This window comes from Tyto alba, unplaced genomic scaffold, assembly GCF_018691265.1.
Source record: "Tyto alba isolate M040663 unplaced genomic scaffold, T.alba_DEE_v4.0 Super-Scaffold_13, whole genome shotgun sequence".
Classification (NCBI taxonomy): Eukaryota; Metazoa; Chordata; class Aves; order Strigiformes; family Tytonidae; genus Tyto; species Tyto alba.
Window position 1 is genome coordinate 7787056 of NW_024881275.1, and position 23196 is coordinate 7810251.

The 23196-nt window shown below is 36.5% G+C and overlaps 1 protein-coding gene across 5 annotated transcripts in view; it reads left to right on the plus strand.

Annotated features, from left to right (window-relative positions):
* The window catches only part of SSBP2 (single stranded DNA binding protein 2), a 194326-nt gene that overhangs the window by 134350 nt on the left and 36780 nt on the right, over window positions 1-23196 (plus strand). For 3 of the 5 annotated variants that reach the window (XM_042788070.1, XM_042788069.1, XM_042788068.1), the window contains 4 exons: window positions 9659-9718; window positions 13574-13640; window positions 13831-13901; window positions 17777-17868. In XM_042788070.1, the coding sequence (XP_042644004.1) occupies window positions 9659-9718; window positions 13574-13640; window positions 13831-13901; window positions 17777-17868 (290 nt within the window). The remainder of the gene's footprint in view (window positions 1-9658; window positions 9719-13573; window positions 13641-13830; window positions 13902-17776; window positions 17869-23196) is intronic. The other 2 variants (XM_032995482.2, XM_032995481.2) reach the window with 1 other exon arrangement.

Genomic DNA, 23196 nt, shown 5'->3' on the forward strand with positions numbered 1-23196 from the left:
GAAAGATGAGGAGGGAGAAATCCTCCAGCGTCCCTTTAAAGCCATTTTGGAGTGGCTGTGTTGCTTCTGTGAATTGTCCACTGAGGGGTTGTTGTTTGTTGAAGGAATGAGGATTTCTAATCCCAGCTGCTAAATTACATAATTAAAGTTAGAAGATGCAGGCGTCTCTCAGACTGGTCTTTGCAGGACCATAACATGGATCTATAATGACTTTTAAATGCTTTGTTTATTTTTAAACCCCTTTGAACTCTTTCAGCTATTGTCTTCCCTTGACACCGCATAGATTCTTGTTTTTCCAGGGCATTACCATTTTTTATCCTTCATCTTCAAACAGCCATACCCAATTAACAGTGGTAGCATCGTGCTTCGTCGCTTACCTTTCACTGCTGAGCCTCATGTTTTCTCCACTTTTGCATCACTGCCTTTCCTTTTTTAAACTAAAATGTACAAATCATTAAAAATGAACTGGAGCATGATTGAAAAATTACCTGGACTTGATACATGTTCAACACCTGTCCTAAATTCCAGTGGAGGAAATGAGATAATTGAAGGAGAAGGAGTGAAAAGTTAAAGAATAGGGCCCTTAGCAGAGCAGATACAGTGAAGTTCCAGAAGTTTGAAAGTAGAGTGGGTTGTTAAAACAGTACTTTGAGCAACTGAAACATCACCTGAACCACAAATACAGCTTGTGAGTAAAGCTAGCAGCTTTGGTAGGCCTTGAAAAGCTTTGAAAATAGATTTCAAAGGGGATTTTTTTCCCTTGCATTTCTATAATTAATGTTAGTAAGAAAAAATTTACTGTATCTTTAGAATCTGCATTATTTGTAAAAACACCCACCCCAGTATAGCAGACTGACACTCACTGGGAATACTCAAGTGTATAAAATTATGCATATGTCTAATTCTTTGTAGAATTGGAATCTGTTTATTTTAAAATACTGTAATTTTTAAAATTATTTTTACTTCTTAGACTGTGTGAGAGGGGATTAGCATCTAGAAAGGTCTCTAAGTAGTTTGTGTTTGTTCCTCTCTTTTTTGTTCGTTTTCTCTAAATACCAGGAATAAAGTCAACTCTAAAAAGATAAAGGTGTCTGACATCTGCTAGCTTTGATAATTCTATCCTGCAGTTGTGGTAATGGTTTTACTGCTCATAACTGTTAGAACAAATTAAAACTGCTCAGCTTGAGTAGCTAAATAAGCTCTGAGCCCATGCTTCCCCCTCCTCCCCTTCCATTGTACATCTCAAGCAGCCACAGACCTACAGCTAGTTGCGGAGTGGTGCAAGGGGGAGAGGTGGAATTTGGACACAAGTCATTTACCTAGGAGATCTGTTCTGAATTTTACAATCTTACCCTGAAAATTCAAGTTCTCTCTTTGTGAAATAAACCTCAGAAATTTAAGGGTACTGATCATACACTGAAATTGGCATTATAGTTGCTGCTGAAGTGGTACTGAAGAGTAGGGGAAGGGTTGTCATTTATATATGATGCTTCCGTCTGCTGAGGTTAATTCAGTTCCTGTCATAGTCTGACTCTTGCTTTTTACATGAGCCACAAGTGCTTGGGTTTGAAGCCAAAATCCTTGGATGATGATAATGCATGTAGGTTTGGAATAGTATATTTATTTAAAAAAACCAGCAGGAATAAGCAACTCCAGCTTGTCATTGTCAAAGTTGTTCCAAAAAATCAATCGTATATCATAACCAGGGGTGACTAGAAGGTTTACTAAATTTAAGGAAAGGCTATCTTAGGCTTAGTGATATATGTGTATGATGTCTGGATTCTAAAAGCACAGTTTGTTTATTTTTTGAAAAGAAGGTGATGCTTCCTGATGTTTTTGGTTTAGGTTGTCAGGTTTGAAATACTCTATTTGCTGTAGTATTTGCATTTGATAAAAATCACAGCAAAAACTATTAATGTGATTTAAAATGCATTTAGGTAATAGCCCTTCTAAAATTGCATTTCTTTCAAAATTTCCATTTAATATCATGTGCAGAACTGAGCCCCTTTCTTCCACTTTCTAAATCTTGAGCAAGAGATAATGACACGTCCCACAGTGAGACAGATGTAATAACAGTACAATTCCTAAAGATCATCTGTCATCAAAATGAGTGTTACTTACTTTCTCAAATTTCTGAAGAAGTAGTCAGGTGAGTGGGCAGATCCTGCTTTTAGCATCACAGAGAAATGTCTAGCTAGGGACAAAAGAGTTTGGGGCATTTTTTTTTAAGAGGTTTTGTTTCTTCATTTTTCTCTGCAGAGCGTGCAAGGTATGTATTGCAATATTTTTCCATATGGTGGAATGAGTCATGTATTTCTTGACTAGGGTTAAAGCATTAATTTTGTTTGAAATGCTCTTATTGTTGTAACTTTTTGAATTTTAGATGTGGAAAGTCAGATGTATGTGGAGGGATTTGTTGTGCTGTATACTCTAAATCAAATCAAACCTCTTACTGTTTCTATTTATAGGTTGCCGGAGTGGGTCAGGCTGCTCTTAGAAAACCATAAATACAGATATTTTCATGAGCAAGAGAACTTGCTCATGAAAATAGGTTTGGTCATCAGGAAAGCCCAACATAGAGAGAAGTCCTGTCTCGGTGCTGAGAATCTAGCACAATTCTGTGTGAAATAGTGTAGATGACAACAGCTAGTTTGATTTATACTGGTAGGTTACAAGATGTCTAGTATGTAACCCAAATTAATCTCTGAAATCCTTTAGCAAAATATAAACAGTTACCTTGAACACTGTGGTAGCCATTGGGACTGGGGGGTGGGTGTGCAAAGGAGAACAAGAAGGGTTGTATAATCAATAGTAAAATGCAGTTGAATAGGAAAATACTTCTTTGTTAAGAATTGATGATAGCCTGTCTGAGCTTTGCAGAGGATAAGTTGCATGTTTGTGCGTATCAGCAGCCTGTGCCAGCACAAGGGTGTCATTTTGCGAAGTAATTTAGTTTAGTCCTGGTTGGAATTAAAATGTGTTAATGAAGAGTGTCTTATACACTGTGGTGACTGTTATTGCTAATGGAGATGTCCACCAAAAAGTACAGAGGAAGCTAAGTAAGTGAAAATATATGAATTGTAAACTAACTTCGGCAAATTCAATTCACACATATTTTACAGTTCGCCACTGATACTCTTCAAGAGTACAAAACCCCCTTCATGAGAATGGAAGCACACACACCAGTAGTAGTTGTAAATCACCTCTAAACCATTTTATAAAATGTAGGGGTCCTAAGGAGATATATTAAAAAATTACTTCCTGGTAATTTTTCAGGACTGCTACCATATAAGAAAACGAAATAAAACTTATCAAGCAATCTTACTTCTCACCGTTTGGACTATAAATAGTTAAGTGATGTCAATCCTCTTAAGCAGAAATAGAGTTTGAAAACGAAAAAAGATGAATCTGAATTGTATTTTCAAAGACAGAATATGTAACTTGGCAATTTATTTTTTAATGGAGGAGAGGATAACAAAGTTTTTTATTTTATTTAATTTCTTATAATTTATAACTTTAAATGGAGAGATTTGGTCATTATGAGAATTCCCACCTGTCTTATGTCCTTGATGTTTTCAGCTTGGACCCTCTTATAATACCTGCTTCTTGTGTAGCAGCACGATTAATTTAAAATAATTTGTCATGGTGTGTACAAATTAAATCTGTGGTTCTGGCTTCAGCTTCTAGTGGTAAGTAGTGTTTAGAGTTTATGCTGATTATGGTGACTGAGTTACACAAACCAATTAATATCATTTCAGTCATTTTCTATATTGAGTGCTAAAACTGTGTTTCACCTTGTATTTTTTAATTTGTGGTGCGCTCTTCTTATTCCCCTGAGTGATGTTCTAGGAGCATCATCTGCCTTTCAGGGTGTTGAGACATAAAATCTAAGGAGAGCATTCTAAAATTGATAATACAGGTTGGGGGGGAAAAAAAACAACCAAACAAAAAAGACGCTGAAGAGCAGTTATCACTCCTTTTTGTTTAGTTCTAAACCCATTAATGTGGAGGTGTTTTAGGGAAGCCCTGCAGAGCACTGCATGGTGCAAGCAAAACTCATTCCTCTGCTTGCTTACTCCATGCAGTGAGAGTGTGGCATGGACATCCTCTTCCAGGTCTGGATGGAGCTGTTGTTAGAGACGTATTCTCTCTCCCTGCAGGCTAGGGCAGAGGAGGGGTCCCTGGCTGGCAGAGGTGTCCAGGTGAGGACACTTGCTGGTGGCTGGTCAGGCTTGGCTGACACCTTCCCTTTTCTGGGATCTCCTGTAGGAACACTCCTCCTGGGCACAGCTGGGCTAGGGACATCTTCAGTGGCTTGAGCACTCGGCGTGTTGAGCACATCTCTCCTGGGGCTTCCGCGCTGTGCTCAGCAAGTTACCCTGCTGCAAGCCAGTCAGCCTCGGAGGGTGTATTTTTGTCTGGATGAGACTGGTTGAGCTACTGCCCAGCCTTCTGCAGCAGCCTTAAGTATAGTTGTTTAAACCAGATTGGTGGTGTGCTTTAAAACACACCTCCTGTCCTGCTTTGACGAGACAAATGCATATTTTCCTGAGCTGAAAAAAACTTCTAGTGCACCTAGCTGGGAAGATGTTAATGTGAATCTAGATGATCGTTGTTATTTTAAGCTACCCCGACTGAGAAAGATGAGTTTTCTCTTGCTATGTAGGCAGGGTTCTCCTGTTCGAGCAATATTAATTCCATTTTACTCTCCCCAGCCTAATCTTTGTTAGCTGGCATTTTGGCTCTTGGTATTTTTACAATAGCAGATGTGTGCAGCCTCTCCATTACTTATGACCAATAACAGTAGTAATTCTTTTTGAACTGCATTTATTTGCTTTTCTGGGGGGTGTGTGTGTGTGTGTGTGTGTGTGTGTGTGTGTGTTACATTACATCGTGCTATCCAGTATAACAAGTCATAGGGTATCATGTAGTATGTATGTATTGGAACAGATACAGGTATTTGCAGTAAATTCAATCTCATTAGGAATTCAGTCTCAATAGGAATTGAAATGTAAGCAGTATTCAGGATTAATTATTTGACTGTGAATTATTGTAAATTGTTCAGTGTATGTGGGACAAAATGTGGTCGATAAATGTTACAATATGAATAAAAAAATGGATAAAAATGTCAGTGCAAAAGAAAAAAAAACCCAAACCCATATCTGGAAGCAAGTAAGTTATGTCCCCGTTTTTTTTTTTTTAAATTTAAAGAAAAATAGATTTATTGAAATCTATCATACTTAATAGAACACCATCTTTTAAATGCTTTTATTCCACCAGTATTAGGTAAAAGAAAACTGAAACACACAATATTCTAGAGTCGCCCAAACAACTAAAAAAAGGCAGAGTAAGAATTACACAGCTGTCAGAGAAATGTGCCAGCTTCTATGCCTTTATATCATCAGCTTCCTGGTGGATAATTTTTGTGAAATCATTTTTCCTCAATACTAGAACCAAAATGCGGGCAGTAAGACTACTGTGCTTCAATGTTGCTTCTTCAAAGACTTCACCACTGAGAAGCTTATTATCTGCTTGTACCTTTGTGTTCCCAGGGATTAAGAAAAGTAGTATTTTACGAGATTTTTACATTGTATGTGCACACACAATTCACAAAATTGTATTAAATACACAGTTTATAAGATAACCTTTACTCCCCCTGTACATGGTTGGATTCTTTCTTTAGCAGGAAGATAACAAAAAGTGCTAGAATGTGGTGCCATCATTCAAGTTCTTGAACTTTAATTCTTTTTAAGTATTTCTAACAATTCAACATAGTAGGATGCTACAAGTAAGAACAGGGAGCTCACTAAATTTAACTTTTCACATCGTGATTTTACTTTGTGTAGTCTCTTTTCTGGTATTTTTTTTAGTATTTTTTATTTTTTAGTATTTTTTTCCTTTGAGGTGTTTCTGGGTATTTGTTTTTTTTTTCTAACTTGATAAATACATATTTTCTACAGTGAATACACAAAAGGTTTTTCCTCTTTTTCATCCAGTTTAGTAGAGGCTTCTTCTTATATTCCTTTGCTCTCAGCTGCATGACAGCAGCATTCAAGATGCTTTTTGTGATACCAAATTACTGAATTTCATACCTGAAGGCAGTAATTACAATATACTGGTGATTGCAGATGTGTTTACTTGTCTTTTCTCCAAAACAGTTACCAGAATCTTCTGCAGTTGCTGCAACTGATGTGACACGTGTTGTCAGTTGTCATGATTGACGTGAGAGGTAGCAGGCAGAAATGTCCAAGTATTCAATCTGAGAAAAATTTATTTTTTGTCTTCGGAAGACAAGTGCTACACCAACCAGTTAAAAATCTGTGATCACTGGTTTTAATTTAGTGCCCATATTTTGAACCCATTACTTTATATGATGTGTGTTCTGCAATAACATTAAGAGAATGGGAAGAAAACATTTCCAAGAAGTCAAAGAAAGAGAGCTAGGAGCTGTAAAAACAGTGGTTCCTCCTTAAGCCATGGTCATTTCAACAACTCTTAACAATAAAGTAAAACTAGATCAGAGACTGAATGTCAGCTGCTCTTATTAATTACAAAGGATATAACAAAACAACATTTAACAAAAAGTGCCTACTGCTTGAGTTGCAGGCAGGGATGGGGAGGAGATGGGAGAGAGAGGGGAAGAGAGGTGGAAAAAATGCTCCCAATGTAATGAAAAGCTGTTCGTATTTAGTTTATTTTCATTAAAGTGTTTGACAGAATTTCAGACAACTTTGTTATCAGAATGCATCTCAGTAGAACTTTTTATGGACAAACATGACATTGGGAGAGGAAGATGTTTAGTAACTGGCACAAAAATGAGCATATTTAAATTTTTCTTTCTAACAGTAGAATGTTTGTGGTAAATTTAAGTACTAAATGTTGGTCCAAAACAGTGTAAAGTTTTTTAGAGTTGTCCTTGAACATCACTATCTCACCATTTTCTGCAATGCTGTATGGACCATCATTGATACTTACATTCATTAAAACATTAGTTGTGCTGCCCAGTTGTTTATATATTTTTCTGCCTATGGAACTGTGCAGTGTTTGTATCTGTGGATCATCAAGAACCATAAGAACTAATTGAAGTTTACTAGATGAAATCATTCGTTGCAGTTCCACTTGGGTTCAACTGCTTGAATAATAAGAGAAGGTTTAAACACTTCCAGAAATACATTTAAGGGGAATGCATAGATAAATAAATATTTACAGTATATAAACCTTCTTCTACGATAGAGTTGTAACAAAGAGACTCCTGTAGTTACTCCATGCAATGAACTAACATGTCAGTTAAGAATAGATGAACTGGCTCTGAAATTAAAGTCTCCTTTAATGCCTAATTAGGAAATGGCGCCTAAAAAAAAAAAAAACAAAACAAAAAATTCATTACTTATATGTGATTTCAGAGAAGAATCCTAGACTTATTCTGTGAGGCTTCTCTTAAGTAGACTTGAGACCTACCTAGATCCAGACCTTCTCAAAAATCTGAAGCAGCTACTGACCTCAGGGGCACAGCAAACCAAAAAGTATGTGCTAATCGTCAAGCATTACAAACAATCCAAATCACATTTTCAAAAGTGAAATTGCAACTTTATGTGAGTAAGCCTCTTTCTCTCCTTAATGCAGTGAGCTATTTGTTTCAGGTTTTAAAACAGAATTTCTATTCTATACAAAAAGTAAGTTTTTAGGTGTTTTTATAAACTGCATAGAAAGGTGAACCCAGTGGGAAGAATGGGGACAAACAAGTTTCCATCTTGCTTGAAAAGAGCAGATATTCTGCCAATAACACACTATTATATACTCATATTAGTAGTGTGATTCTACATTAAAGTATAGATGACTTGAGAGACACTGCTGATTTCCCCTTTTATGAGCTGTAAATAAAGTTAAGGTTTCATTTGCTGAATGAGGCAATCCAAATCCAAGATACTCACTGGAGTGTATGTACTCCATACAATGCAGTTGGTTGACCTTTGTGGAAATTGTTGAAATTCTAGTCTCCTTGCACTTTTACTGCTTTATAAGGTCTTCCGTGTTTACAGCCTTCACCACATGCACAGCACTTTTTCTTTCTTTCTTATCGGAGAATCTCATCATCAGAGTGAGGGCATGAAGAAACCTCCCTCTTCTATAGCACATAATTTCAAATGCCTTTTTTATTAAAGTAATTTTTCACAATAGTCATTGAACTTTCTTCTCCAGTTTGTACTCCCTCTGTATTTTAAATTTCCCTCTAGTACCTATTTTGAATGGATGTTTATGTTACCTCATTTCATCTGATTCTGAGATGTGAAAGGCTCCGTTAAATTTTTTTGTGCCAGATCATAGGAAAAATTCCAATACTTTTTGGTAACATAATTATAATTATTTTGCTAGCTATTGCTACTATTAATACATGCATTACTAACATTGATGATCACTGGCATTTTAGTTTGTAACACAGTGCTGCCAATGGAGCTGAAATATGCCATTCATTTGTAAAACAGTGATGTTGATCATAGACTTCCAGTGACCTGACAGTGGCCCTTATCTACAGCTGACTAAATGATGTCTGCATAGGTATGTTTGTTTCTTTTTGAAGAGACCCCAAAGTGTGCATTCAAATGTGCAGCAGCTCATTTGTCATCAGAGATTGCCCTTGGGAAGTCCCAGCAAACTCCTTTTCTTTATGTCTCCCTTGTCTCCAGTGGCAGTGTGAACAGAAGTGAGCTCCTCTTTCATGAAATAATCAGTCTTTTTTGTCCCTGTATTCACAGTCAAAGCATAATTTCAGCTCTTCACTTTCTTTTGGAGTTATAGATACATTTGCTTGCCAAAATGATCCTCTTCATCATCTGTTTAGTCAGATGTTTGTGCCTTTTTCCTGTAGATCTCACACTTGCCACTAATCTCCCCACTTTTTAGATTTCTAGATTACTGTCACACTTTGAATGAGTAGACATGTTAAATTTATTTCCTGGTACTACCATTTGTTTATCATAAGGGACTGATGTTGTTTGTGGTCTACGAAGTAGTATAGTAGTAGTCAAGAACCACTAGAACCTCACAGGGTGCAAGATGGTACGACAGATTTGGGTGTATATTTGGTTTTGAGAGAGGAGATGTACTGAGTGAGCATGGAGTTACATATGCAGGGATGGGAGGAGTAACACTGAATTAATATGGTTCATTTAAACCATGGAAGTTCTAAATATTTATGACTTAAACTTGAAATCTGTGCCCTCACAAGTTAAATCTTGTATTGCATTTTACTGTATTAGTGAAAAGTGAATGGAAAGTATTTGCAAATTGTTTTGCTGTTACTTACCTCTTCACTCTCCCAAAACCATTTTTCTTTTATATTCCAGGGTTTGTATCTGGAAAGTACAGATTTCTGATTATATGATCTAAATGGTTTATTATTCTTCACAGTTACTGCATTAAGTTGTTTATATCCTGCATTCACTATAGCTGTAACAAAGTTTTAAATAATATGCCTTCATAGATGGGTTTGCTAAGAATCTCTAAATTTATTTAGTTCTGCTAAACATTGTGGAATAATAAATAATAATAATAAAGTAATAATAATAAAAATGGAATGCTCTGTGGAAGTATTGAATCTGGATGTCTGAGGTGTGAGGATGGTACAATTAGCAGAATTCTGTTTTTTTTTTTTTCATAGCCTTTCATGTCCCCTCGGTACCCTGGAGGTCCAAGGCCACCTTTAAGAATACCCAATCAGGTAAGAATTTGTCACTGGTGCACCAGTGTGATCCAGGGTCATGATGCAGTGCTGGGAACAGGGAATATGTTCCTGTTGGCTGCCAGTTGCTCATTGGCTACAAAAGTTGCTCAGTCCCTCTCCACCCCATTTTGTCTGACCAACAAATAGTTATTTTTATAAGGTGTGGCCATGCTACTCCCAGCTCACTTTCCTATGCCTTATTAGTGTCTACACCTCAAAATTTATTGTGTATTAAGCCTGTTTGCAGAGGGAGGATACAACTGCCTTGGGTGATGCTGCATTAGCCTCAGCCAGCCAACACTGCCTGCTCTGAGATTGAAGGCAGAATGTCTCCATCGCTGTTACACTCTTTGAACTTTCCTAACCACATCAAGTAGTAACTCTAAGAAATTTTTGACTTAATTCTACATAAAATGCATCGCTCCTTCCTATTCTTTGTTAGATAGATGAACTGTATTTATTTCACAGTAAATATGGAGATTATTGGTGAGAAACAGATACCATAAAGTGCTCTATGACTTTTAGAGATACCCTCAGGGCTTTATAAAAGCATCCAATTCCCAATTTTCTCTCATCTCCATCAAAGAATATGCATACCAGTATAACAAGAATAAGTAATGAGCTGCTGTTCGTCAGCAGAGACCTTTATTGGCCCATTTGTGAAAAGACAGTTCTGGAAGGCAGATAGCAGTGTATTTTTAAGTCCTCCGTAGTACAGATAGAGAAGGAGAAAGCAATTGTCAACAGATGAAAAGTTAGAGATAAGCAGACAGAAAAATAGCGGAGCTCTGAAAGAAAAACTGGGTCATTTACAATATTGGGAAGGGTTGATAGGCCAGATGGAATGTTTTTTTTGGTGCAACTGTGATTTCCAGGACTGCCTTTCTTCATGTCACAGCTTGATGTGGAGATTTTTCTGCTCCAACCTCAGTTCTGGCTATTTTTTTATATCTGTGTAACACAATGTCAACAAACTTGTCTTCATCACTGGCACAATATTGCCAGAATACTGAAGTTTAAAATTCAGTGAGCTGGATATATCAGGTCACAAGACTTCTTCACATTTTCCTCCAAATCAAACATGGTGATGTTTGGGAGCAGGGTAAGTTACCTGTACCATAACTACTTTCTTACAAGGGAAATGTAGCTAACCTTGAAGTGATCAAGGGACAACGTGAGAGTGCAATGTCATTAGCACTCTAGTTAAACATCCTCCTGATTGTTGCACCTTAAATCTCTATCTTAGCCAAAGATACACCAGTGTTTGCATTTCATGTATTCCTTTGTTTTGCTTTCTGTGTTTCTGAGGACTGTAAATACTGGCAGGTAGAAACTGGATGTGATGAATGCTGTGAAAGTGCTGCCAACCTGCAGTTCTAGTTTCAGAAGCATTTTTGTCTGCACACTGTGATATTTTCAGTTCAGAACTGTAACATAATCACATAATCTTAGTGAATTACAGCCCTTGCAATTGATTTACATTATACCGCATTCATGAATTACTGCTTTTAACAGCACTACCATTATTTAAGTTACAGTATAGATGGGCAGTGTGTGGAAGTAATGAACTACTGTAGTGCAGCTTTAAGCCTGAAATTTCGCTTAGATGGAAGTCAGTAAAAATCAGAGTTAAAATTCCCACCATAACTCCATTCCTTAATGTAGGGAATGTGTTTCCCAGGCAAGGAAGGGTAAGACAGGGCACACATGCACAGCACAGTCTGGTGCTCTGTAAGGGTTATCTGAGCTAGATCTAGGCTTTGAAGTGAGGGAAGTTAGTACTGACCAGGTACCACAAGGGTGCCCCTAAGTTGCCTCCAGTACTCGATCTCATACGGCACGATCAAGCCCTACAAGGGTATTTGCTGTTGGGAATGCATTGTGCTGTGCGGGTACACTTTTTTTTCTTGAAAAGAGGTACGATGTGTTAGAAAGGAACCACAGCCCCTCCTGTAATGATGCACAGTGCATGAGTTAAATTGTCGGTCACATGTCCTCACATCAGCAAAGGCCTCTGCATCCTTGCATGTCACCTGCCATCTCTGGCAGAAGTGACCAGTTCCTGCTTTGCTAGTATTTGTCACTTCTCCATGCGCTTCATGTTTTGTTCTTATGTATCATCCAGACTTCAACTGAAGTACATGTAAAACTGATTTAAATGATGTTGTCTCAGATTATTTGTTTATTCCATTGATCTTCCATGTCAGTACTTCTTGACTGTATTACATTTGAGGCAATAATGTGTATCTTATTTTTTAATTTCCTACCTCTTGTGGAAACAAACTCTAATATATGCAGATAGGTTCCCCTTTGTATGTATCCAAGACTACTACAGTAGTTCCAGGTCAAGAGTAATTTATCCATTCCAACAGTAAGCAATACTTGTACTACCTGAGTAGATTGCTTTCATAATAACAGATTTACTCATTCTGGATACATTTTTACTGAAATGTGGTGTTCTTTTGAAATGTTAAATAGCACCTAGTGGATCAGCCACAAAGATCCATATATAAAAGTATTTTTCTAGCTAACTAAAGTATGGTGTAAGAGACTGTAGAAATAAACCTTAAGCCTAATTCAGTTACTGTAAACCAAACGGCCAGATTAAAATGTAGGGACATAAAAGCAATGCATTTGATGTGGACCGGAGGTGAAGTGACAACACAATGTACCTTCATGCTTGAAGGCAGGATTTAGGAGCAAGTTTTGTATCTGTTGTTATCTCCCTTAGATGAATAATAAGCTAATCTTGGCATTGATGCCCTTCAAGAGTAAGGCAGAGTGGAAGACAAAACGTCCCCCATATCACAGCTCTAATTAACCATACCCTGTGAATGCTGTGTCATTGGCTCAGTCGCAGCTCACTCTCAGAGAATATTGGTGTGCACATCGTGACCTGAAAGGAATTTTAATATAATTGTTAAAGAGAAAACTGTAGCAATATAAGCTTTGGATAAATTGTCATGTGCCCAAGAAAAAGGCAGTGTTTGTAGGTTAAGTAATAGGTAAACTAAAGCGAAGGAAGTATTGGCAGAGGGGCAAGCAAATTAAGTAATTATATTTTGGAGATTATTTATACATAATTCCACAGAAGTCCAGGAGTTCGTCAGTGCAAATCCATAGTCAGGGTTGTAGGACATTCAGGACTTTTAGTTTAGTTAGGCACTTAGGACATTTAGTTAGGGCATTTAAGAAAGTGTCCTGGTTTCAATTGGGATAGAGTTAATTTTTCTTCTTAGTAGCTAGAACAGTGCTGTGTTTTGGAATCAGTATGAGATTTAGTGTGAGAAGAATGTTTTTTTAATACACTGATGTTTTCAGCTGTTGCTAAGAGATCAAGGACTCTCCAACTCCCCATGTCCTGCCTGTGTGCAGGTGCACAAGAAGCTGGGAGGGAGCACAGACAGAGCACTGGACCCAAATTGGACAGTGAAATATTCCATATCATACAATGTCATGCTGAGTGTATAAAAGAGGGTCATCTGGGAAGGAGGGGATTCTCAGTTGCTTCCGGGACTGTGGTTCTGGGATGTTGGTATTTTGTCATCGCTAGCTGGAAGCGGGCTGGGTATCAGTCAGCAGGTGGTGAGCAGTCGCACTGTGCATTACCCATTTATACTTTCTATTATTGTTAATTGTTTTATTTTATTCTCTCCCCTATCTCGATGGAGGAGTGAGCGGCTGTGCGTTGCTTGGCTGCTGGCTGGGTTTAACAAAAGAAAGTTAACTCTTCCACATTACTCTTGACTCAGAAGAAACATCTATGAATTAAACCCCAAATACCTGCATTAAGTCTTTATCATAGATTTCAAAGTATTATATGCTTTTAACATATGATTTCTATGTCTGCAGGCACTCGGAGGTGTCCCAGGAAGTCAGCCATTATTGCCTAGTGGGATGGACCCAACACGGCAGCAAGGTGAATGAAATAATTATTTGTACCACTCAGAAGTACTGTCTTCTCAAACTTGCGTCTTTTATTCTGTGTTTCAAAGCTTACTGAAGCTTTTTAAGCTTTTTGTTAATTAAAAAGGAATGATTTGTTGAAGTTGTTTTAGAAGGTGTTTGTGTACTGCGTAGTTTTTAAAATTACATGATTTTATTTTCAGGGCATCCAAACATGGGTGGGCCAATGCAGAGAATGACTCCTCCAAGAGGGATGGTTCCATTAGGACCACAGGTACCTTCCACAGATAGATAGCCATTTTATTGGTAGGCCTATACTTATGCTATATTACTGTGGCTTTCCATAGCCCAAAGATGGCCAGGACTTGCTCTTCTAATCCCATTTTTAAATAAACTTTCTGTTTTACAAACATTAATGCTGAGTTGCAGCTGTACAAAGTCTTAAATATAAATATCAGTCATTTTAATTAAGATTTGAAATTAAAAGAGGAATCCCTTAACTTGCTTATTTCAGAAGAGTTACGTTTGTTCTGCAGCCAGTGTATGTTATAATCAAGAGCTGACATTTGTAACGGAGACCAAGGATCGAACAGGTGTTTCCTCATCCTCCCAACAATTGATTATGCTGTTTAGGAGGAAAGGATTAATACTTCTAACTTAGGCAAACTCTTCGTACCAAAAATGCCCCCCAAAATTCTGTAAAGTTTTTCTTTCATCCATTGTTGATCTAGATTTTTGGTGAGTGCTAGTGAAATTTTAATGTAAAATGAGAAGTTCATGCTGATGTTTCTCCCCCTTCTGAATCGCAAGCATCTCTCTTGCTCTGTTTTTGAGAAGGCAAGCAACCTTGGATTGCAAGAACCATCCTTCTCCATGGTGCTGACCTGGTGATAATTGTTCACAGGCTCTTTCTTTAAAAGTTTGAAAATATCGGTGGATATTTGTCCTTACATTTTAACAGTAAACTAGGGTAGAAAACAAGTTAATTCTGATACATACCTGAAGTATGAATCCAAAAGATTATTCTGTTTTTTGTCGGCACTCTGAGTGAGGGAAAATTTAGGTGGTGATGTTTCATACTGGTGTTGCCAGTATTTTGTTTTACAGTGTGTTTATTGTGCCCACACTTTGCATTTTTATTTCCCCATTTCAGATAATCTCTCTAGTGACTTCTTTGTTTGTTGGAATAACAACTGAATTTTAAATTATTAAATAGCTTTGCCTTTCAAATCTGTTCGTACCTGTCTTTACAATTTTGGGTCTTCTTGGTAAAAACCAGTTGTGCAGTTCTACACATCATCTGCTGTGTGACCAACAAACCATTATTAAATACATTTGTTATTTTTTTCTGTAGCATTGAAGTATATTTACCACTTGCCTTTTGGAGGTAGAAAGAGAAGATTTGCAATGCTGCCGTATGAGATTAGTCTGATACTTTATGCAGCCCCATTAGTCACACAGCAGTCAAATCTCATGCCAGTTTTTATAAGGACAATTTTTCCATTTTTGCTGTCTCTTAAAATCCAGTGGTTTTGTAAGGTTCTTCTTTGTTGTACTGAACATCCTCTTAAAAAGGGGGAAAAATGTCGCTAATGTACATGAAATTTGCACTTGCAAATCAATCTTTCCTATAAATGGAGCATCATCTATCTTTGTATCTGGCTTTTAGGATCTTCTCAGAATGCAGTTCTAAAACCAAATTTGGTGAATCTTACACACCTACTTTTAATGTCCTCTTGCTACAGTGCTATAAAGTTGTCTTAGGTCTGCCTGTAGTGGGAGGCCCTGCTGACTTGCTGCAGAGGCAGTCAACCTGCAAAACACATAATGTGCTGATATAGAAATGCTTATGTCCATTATAGCAAGTATAGCATGTATATGCTTGAAATCTTAGAGAAAATTTACCTCAGTTTTGTATTTTATGTTTCTAGACTGTTTCAAACTAAATGACACGAAGCAAAAAGCAGTGGATGGTTGTAAATGCTTGAATTTGTGGAAAGCTCCAAAGAATTAAGTTCAGGCTTTTTTCAAGTTGTAGTTATGCTAGATGAATGGGGTACTACCACCAATCTGTGACTGCTCCTTCTCCCTGTCCTTCATATCTGCTGGTGAGCCTTCCATATGCTCCCTAATGCTTCATAGTCTACAAGAATTGGGTCATCTTAAATATTTAAGAAAAAAGTCTTGGCTAACCTGGCTCATTTTGGCCACCTGATGTTAGGGAGCATTTTTATGAACAGCTCAGCTACCAGACAAACAGTGGTGGTGGTGACTTTGAGTAAAAAGCTGTAAGGGACAAATTGGGCCACTAACTTCTGCAGAGAGCATAGTTGCAGCTGAAGGAACATGTATATTGGTAGCCTTAACGAAAGTGCTCTTATTTTAGAATGAAGGAGTACATTTGATTAGAATTATCAGTAATTACAGTTAGAAGTACATTTGATTAGGATTATTCCAGTCAGGAATTCCACAGAGATTCTACAGAGATCTTTAACCCTGGTCCACACAAATAATTCCTGAATTAAAATTAAGAGGGAAGATACCAGACAGACCAGACAGGGAGAATGGCTCAGCCCTCCACATCAAGGTGGAAAAATGAAATAAAATGGATAGCTGTTCTCTTACAGTCAGACTGTGTTCTCTTCCAGATCTAGTAGTGCCAGATGGGGTTATCACTTTGCCCACTGCTTTGACTAGCCACCAGTTACTACTCTACAGTTCTGACAGAGGAGTTGCTCAGGCAAAATCATCTAGGATAACCTAGGTCAAATAAGAAGTTTGAGTTAATCTGACTGACTTTCACCTGAGCATGTGTACTAATTGGTCTACTGGCTACACACACTAAGGCAAGAATGCATAGTGATTGATGACCAGCAGCTGTGGGTAACACTATCTTCGGATGGCACTGTTAGGTCTGGAAGAGGACATTTGTTTGCAGCCTCTGTTTGTATTCCTGCAAAGCAGCTATCTTTTGGACACATTGAGGATTGTTAACAATGAAAATGTTAAGTTTGGGGTTTCTGTTTGCAGCAACAGAAGCTCCTGTTCTAGTTATCGATCAGTTCTAGATCAATTCTAGGTAACTGATTCATATCAGTCAGTGTAAACAGCACCAAACTGAAACTTTATCACTTTCAGATTTCTCCTGTGTATCATGACTTCCTATTTACATGGTTTTGTAAATCACATTGATATAGAGAACATCCATAAGCCTGAATCATATAGTTTATGCAGTTTGTAGCATACTGTACATGAAATACAGTGTATTAGTTTTATTACTGGAAAATAGACTGCAACAACGAACTACATCTTTTTAAAGTAAATCGCTTCTTTGTGTCCCCCTCCTTCCAAAATGCACAGCTGCTCATATTAGAGAATTTACTATTACCCATTGTTTTGAAATATCAGGAAAATGTGGCAGGATTAACACAGATTAGGGAAGTGCACCATGATATTGAGGTGAGATAGACTGTTCTGCTTGTATTCCCCTGAAAATACAGGTATGATTTAGTTTTTCATGTAAATAGTACAGTTAAGCTTTTGTCATAATATCAGAGCATAAACTCAGTTTTTATAAGCATTGGGCAGTTCATTTGTTGGCATCACTATGATGTTTATTATCATATTTAATACTTTTCATATAGGTTGCCATACTTACTGGAATTGACTGATTAGAAGACTAAAGAAACGGTTATGTTGTATGTTATAAAAGTGAAACCACATGGTGTAATTTTATAGAAGCATTTATTTATATCATAACAAAATCTAATTAAAAATAATTCTATTCAAATTCCATGATGTAGAAATCTTAGAATCCAAGTCCAGGTTTCTGATTTCGAATGAGCTCCCTTGGTATAAAAGTTGAATACATTATAAAACCTGCCCTCCGTTGGCTATTGACTTGACCTCTATATGTGTAAATATTTCCTCCTGAACCAATTGACGTTTTAAGTATTCTTAGTCTATTTCTATTGTTTGTAATTCTTTCTCCTCGGGGTTAACAATATTATTTTTTTAAGTCAACAATGGAAACTCCTGAAAGAATGAATTACATTGGCCTATCCAGTCAGCAGTTATGTAGGGATATCATTAACTTGCTGTCCTTTCTTTCCCCCTCCTCTTTGGTTTTGTTTTTTTGTTTTGTGGTAGTCTGACCCTTGGTTATCATTGCAGAACTATGGAGGTGCAATGAGACCCCCACTGAATGCTTTAGGTGGCCCGGGGATGCCTGGAATGAACATGTAAGCATAATGATAAAATCTTATAATATTTAGAAAAATCATTATTTCGTTGTAGAAGTAATATTTTGGATATTTAAAATAAGGAGAACATGCTTGGATAAGTAACATGCTTTGATGACTATTAACTGCAATTTTTAAAAGTGAACCCACAGCAGTTTCCTTCTGCATGCATCTCTTACAGCAGGCGCCTTTGCTGTCCCTACGAGTTTGTATAAATACTCAGTTTCTTTCACAGGTCAAAGTTTAAATATTGGGAATATTTTGTCAGTATAGTCACTGATGTATCCTTGGATGCTTTTTTTTTTTAATTACATTATTTAAATTTATGTTTCTACTGGTTAAATACTTTGTAAATAATGGTACTAGTATGGTTCTTTTCAGCAAAATAAAGTCGTACTTAATTTTGGCAAAATAAAACGGTTGTCTAGAACTATTTATAAAAAAAGACATATTTGAAAGAGGAAGTGTGGATGATTCTCTGTTGCTGTTTTTATTTCCATAACTACGTTTATTTCCACTATAAACATACAGAAGAGCATTACAGATATGAGTGTAAGGTTTTCAGTGTTTCTGTGTACTTCTGGGACTGGATCATCATTTGGTAAAAATCGATATAGTCTGTGTTCAGTTAAGCTATACTGATTTATTCCAGGCATGCATTTAGTCATGGGAGTATATTACATGTTTTATACCTGTAGGCAACTCCACTTTCTAAGTGTGTAGAAAAATTTCAGATGTAAAATTAGTGTATCTAGAGTAGATGAGATCTGAGCTGAGGATTTTAGTGTAGCAAGTGGCCTAACACGAGAAATCTTCTGCTCTTTAGATTGCTTGCTTGGAGTTGCTTACATAGGTAGCAAGCCTGGAAAAAAAACAAAGGTGCTCCTTACATTACTTAGATATCTCTCTTAGGAGATTCACAAATTTGAAGGGGCTGCTATAGTTACCTTTAGCATACCACAGATTATCAAGTCGTATCATGCCCCTACCTCTACTGAATTTAGTACATATTCTCGTAACCAGCATTTTGCAGACCCTGGGGTGGTCACAGAAGGCAACATGGTGGTCCAGCTGTCAAGATACTGGAATGATTTTAAAATCTAAAGCAGAGAACATGTTCTTTTCTTTCTAATTTTACACCTTTGTCTTTCAAGAATGAATTTTCAGCAGATTGACATAGGAAACACAGTGAAGATTTATATATGCTTGTTATGATTATACCCATTTTTACTCTTACTTTTATAGGAAACATAAATGAGAGATGGTAGTTTTAATTTCAAGTAAATAGTTACCAGTATGAAAAAGTAAAGTAGTATTGAAATAGATAATACCATTATCAAAATATATAACCTACCATATCCTTAATTTTTTCTGATTTCCAGACATACCTTGAATTCTTGAAGCAAATAAAATAAAATCTTAAATTGGGTGTTACTCTGTCATAGACATCATATGTTGGACTCAAGACAATTCTAGGAACCTTCCCAAGCATAGGAATTTCTTCCTTTAAATAAAATTGATGTGGAAAAAATATTTAGATACAGTGTAAGTATAATGTAAACACTACAGAGATTGTCTTCACAAGGAGATTGAATTCTAAGAAAAGAAAATTAACTTTCTAAAATAAAATGCTGTAGAATTAGGATTGAGGATAGATAAGATATTTTGAGACTATTTATCTGCATAAATGAGAGTTTACGTAGGAAAAAATAAGAAAACAGGTTCCTGAGTGACCAAAAGAATTCCTGGTCTGCCAGAGAGAGAGAAGATGGGTTGAAATACTAACATTTCCATATCGTAGCATGTAATAAGCACATTTCATCTTATGCTGAGCCAGTAAACATACATAGATCATGTTCTTTTAATGCAGTGATGTGTGAAGCACATTTTCCTTTAAACCTTTATGTCCTCTTGAAGGGGACACCATTAATTGTAGTCCTTTTCTTGGGACTTCCTGAACTTTGATACAGTATATGATCTTCTGAGAAGAACAGGATGTGAGGCAATAATTATGAAGTAGGTAACCGTAGCTGTCTCCATGTCTTACCAGGCATATACTGCACTCCTTTACATTTCTTACGAACCCACCTTTACTCCAGGTCAGCTGAAAGTGGGAACAGAATACTCTTTATTGGTTTTGAACAATACTTCATGCTGTCCCTTTTCTTATTACAGTGCACTTTAAAGGCATGAGAGAATCCAAAGTGCTAGACTGGAGTATTATGCTATAGTATATCTTGACCTGTTTTAACATGCTGCATCATAGACAGTTGTAAGGAGCTCCATTATTGCATGCCTGACTAGATGAATATTTTTTTTACTGTCAAAATGAGTATTTTTTGTCTGTCTAGTGGAGTGACGCATACCAATCAAAAGGAAAAACAAAGGGGTTACAATGGTCTGGGTTTAATTGTATTTTGAGGACATCACGTCTGTTTCTTACTGTAAAGTTACTGCTGTCTAAGTTGTCCTTACACCAAAGTCTTAGTGAAGACAACTTGTCTGGTAAATTCCAGCATTCAGGATCAGTAAGAGTGCATCCAAGGATAACCTGTGGGCAATGGCAATAGATTGACCCAACTGTATGAAATGCATTCTTTATATTATCCCTTACAATTTAGCTAATGCGCAGTGCTAAGAAAGTAAGTCATTTAGTGTACTTACTTTTCTAGGAAATAGGATAACTATACATAAGACTATTGCCTTATAGTAATGTAAATTTATCTTTACATGGCCATGTCTTTTTCTTACATGAAATTTTTTCAGTGTTCTATTCAGTGTTTTGGGATTTTTGGCAATGTTAAAATGTAAAAATGTGTACTCTACAAAAACAGTTGCCATTTAAAATCCAGCTTTTTTTCCTGCAGAAAGCGTGAAAGGAAGATGTTTTGGTTAAGAACAGAATATCTGCCAAATATAATTTTACATTTTTCTGGGTGAAAAAATGTTCTTTATCGTCAGAAATGGTAACAACCAGCCTGAGAGCTCATAGACAGTATTTCAGTCCAGGAGCATATACTCCACAAATGTAGTACTGCTAAATAATTGCTTACTCCATCATAACTAATGCCTGTCAAATTACTGCTTTAAACAGCTGATACATATCCTGTGTTCTTCTACAAAATAACTTTATTTCAGCTATAAGGTTTTAGATTGAAACTCAGTGTAGGCATTTTTAGTAAGATTTTATTTATTTGTGGAAAATGCCCTATTTGGAAAAAAATGGCAAATTTCAGGAAGCAGTGTTACTTTTCAGTGGCACTTTTTAGTGTTCTGTGTGACCTGCAGTGCTGTCTCAAGCACTAAGAATACCTCAGTGATGCCTGAAAAGAAAAAGAAATGTGATTTTTTTTTTTTAACTTCAATTCACAGACTTGTGTCTAGATGTTTAATTTCCTGATTGAATGTATTTGCCCCCTGGGAAACTGAAATTTCAGACTTTAGTTTTTTAAGTACTAGGATCAATGCTATAGGACTTACTCTAAGGATGAAATGTAGCTGTAACTAGTCATAGCAATAGATACTTCATAAATTACTCTATTTTGGAATTGGTACATTCATAATAATGTTTTATGACTCTCTTGATGCTTCCAAAATAAACATTTAATAAAGGGAAAAAAACCTGCTTGCATTGCATTGAAAAAAAAATGCAGGTAGCTTTTTTTTTAATATATGTTTTATAAGCTAACGTTTGGCTCCACAAAAACTATATGGTTTTCCAGCAGTGTTTTCTAAGTCTATACTTAGAACTGTCCATGGCTTCCAGTAAATTCACAAATTCTAACCGCTTTTTAGGTGAAAGGTGAGTTTTCCAGTCTCCTCATAAGACCTGTCTAAATTTCCACATTGTTGTGGCTTAACAGAATCACATATATGATTATATATAATCTGTATAATCTGTAGTTCAGAGTACTCTATAGTGTCATCATAGCTATTTTCTATTTTATGCTTTTTCCTAGATATATTTGTGTTACTTAATGTCAAACAGGTTCAGGGTTTTGGGGTGAAAACAGATTTTTAGTGTTGTTATAAATATTCCTGATTTCTCTAGAAAAATAGGATCAAATAAACCAAATATGATACACAGAAGGAAAAGAACACCTAATATTTCACCTTATAATCATTAGCAGAGGAGAAACTGCTGAATATTTGACTTGAGGACCACGAGTACTGTGAGTTCTTTTCCTTGCTTTGCCCCCCCTCCTCCCAATGAATAAGGCAGAAAAGACCATCACCTACACTGATGTTTTCCAACTTTTCAAAAATAATATTAGTGGAAATATATGAATTTTCACTTGATTTATTTCACTTGTTTGTTTAAGCTAGTTTTTTACAATTTCATCAACAATGTAATAATAACAAAAAATCTAGTATTAAATGCCTCGGACAACATATCTACTTAATAGTTTTTAGTTTTGCAAGACTTTAAAATAGATAGGAAGCTTCCTGAACTCATTAATAAAGCCTGTTTTCTTCTCTATATTTAAACCAGTCTCCCATGTCTGGTAAGCTGTGGTGGCTAATGTTGCTTTTCTAAAGCTAATGAGGCCAAAATGCGATTTTAAATGCAAAAGTTTTGTCATCTGCTCTGCCTCTCAGTTGTCAGGGCCTTCAAAAAGTGATGTTGTCTTATTTATAAATAACTAGGAGTTCTTAATGCTCTCAGGAATAATTGTGGTTATTGAGATTTTATGATTGTGAACTTGGAGATTCTATCTCCCATATGGCTTAGTTCCCTCAGGACTGTTAAAAGACAAAGCCCAATCACCAAAATATTTTTCTGAGCTCAGCTAAGAGTGAGAAACTTAAAATAGCACCATGATTTGTAAAAAAAATCTACTCTGTCTGAACAGTTTTTCCTTTTTTCCTTTCCCCATTCACTTCTGCTTTTAGTACCCATATGATGTCTTCTCAGAGTTGACTTTATCAAACAGGTCTTCTGCCTGTGAAACACTCTTGTCCCTCCTGCTGTGGAACTGACACTTAATCTTGCGTACACCATTTGGGCCAAGTGTAGTGAGAATGTCTGAAAAGTTTGAATTTCCATTTTGCCTGCTGTTTGATGACTTTCATGTTTCTGTGACTTCTGCAGAGATAACGTAGACTTAGTCAAGTAGCAAACTGGTTTTAGATACATATCTAAACATATGTTTAAAGTGTATGTATAAAATGGCATGTATTCAATTTTTTGAACATGCTATTTATTATTATTATCAGATACGGGTTATAGCAACATATTTTCTGTGGCTTGTTCTTTTAAAAAAATAAGTTTTCCCAAAACTTTTATAAGGTACTAGCATCACTTTCACTAATAAAACCTTACCATAC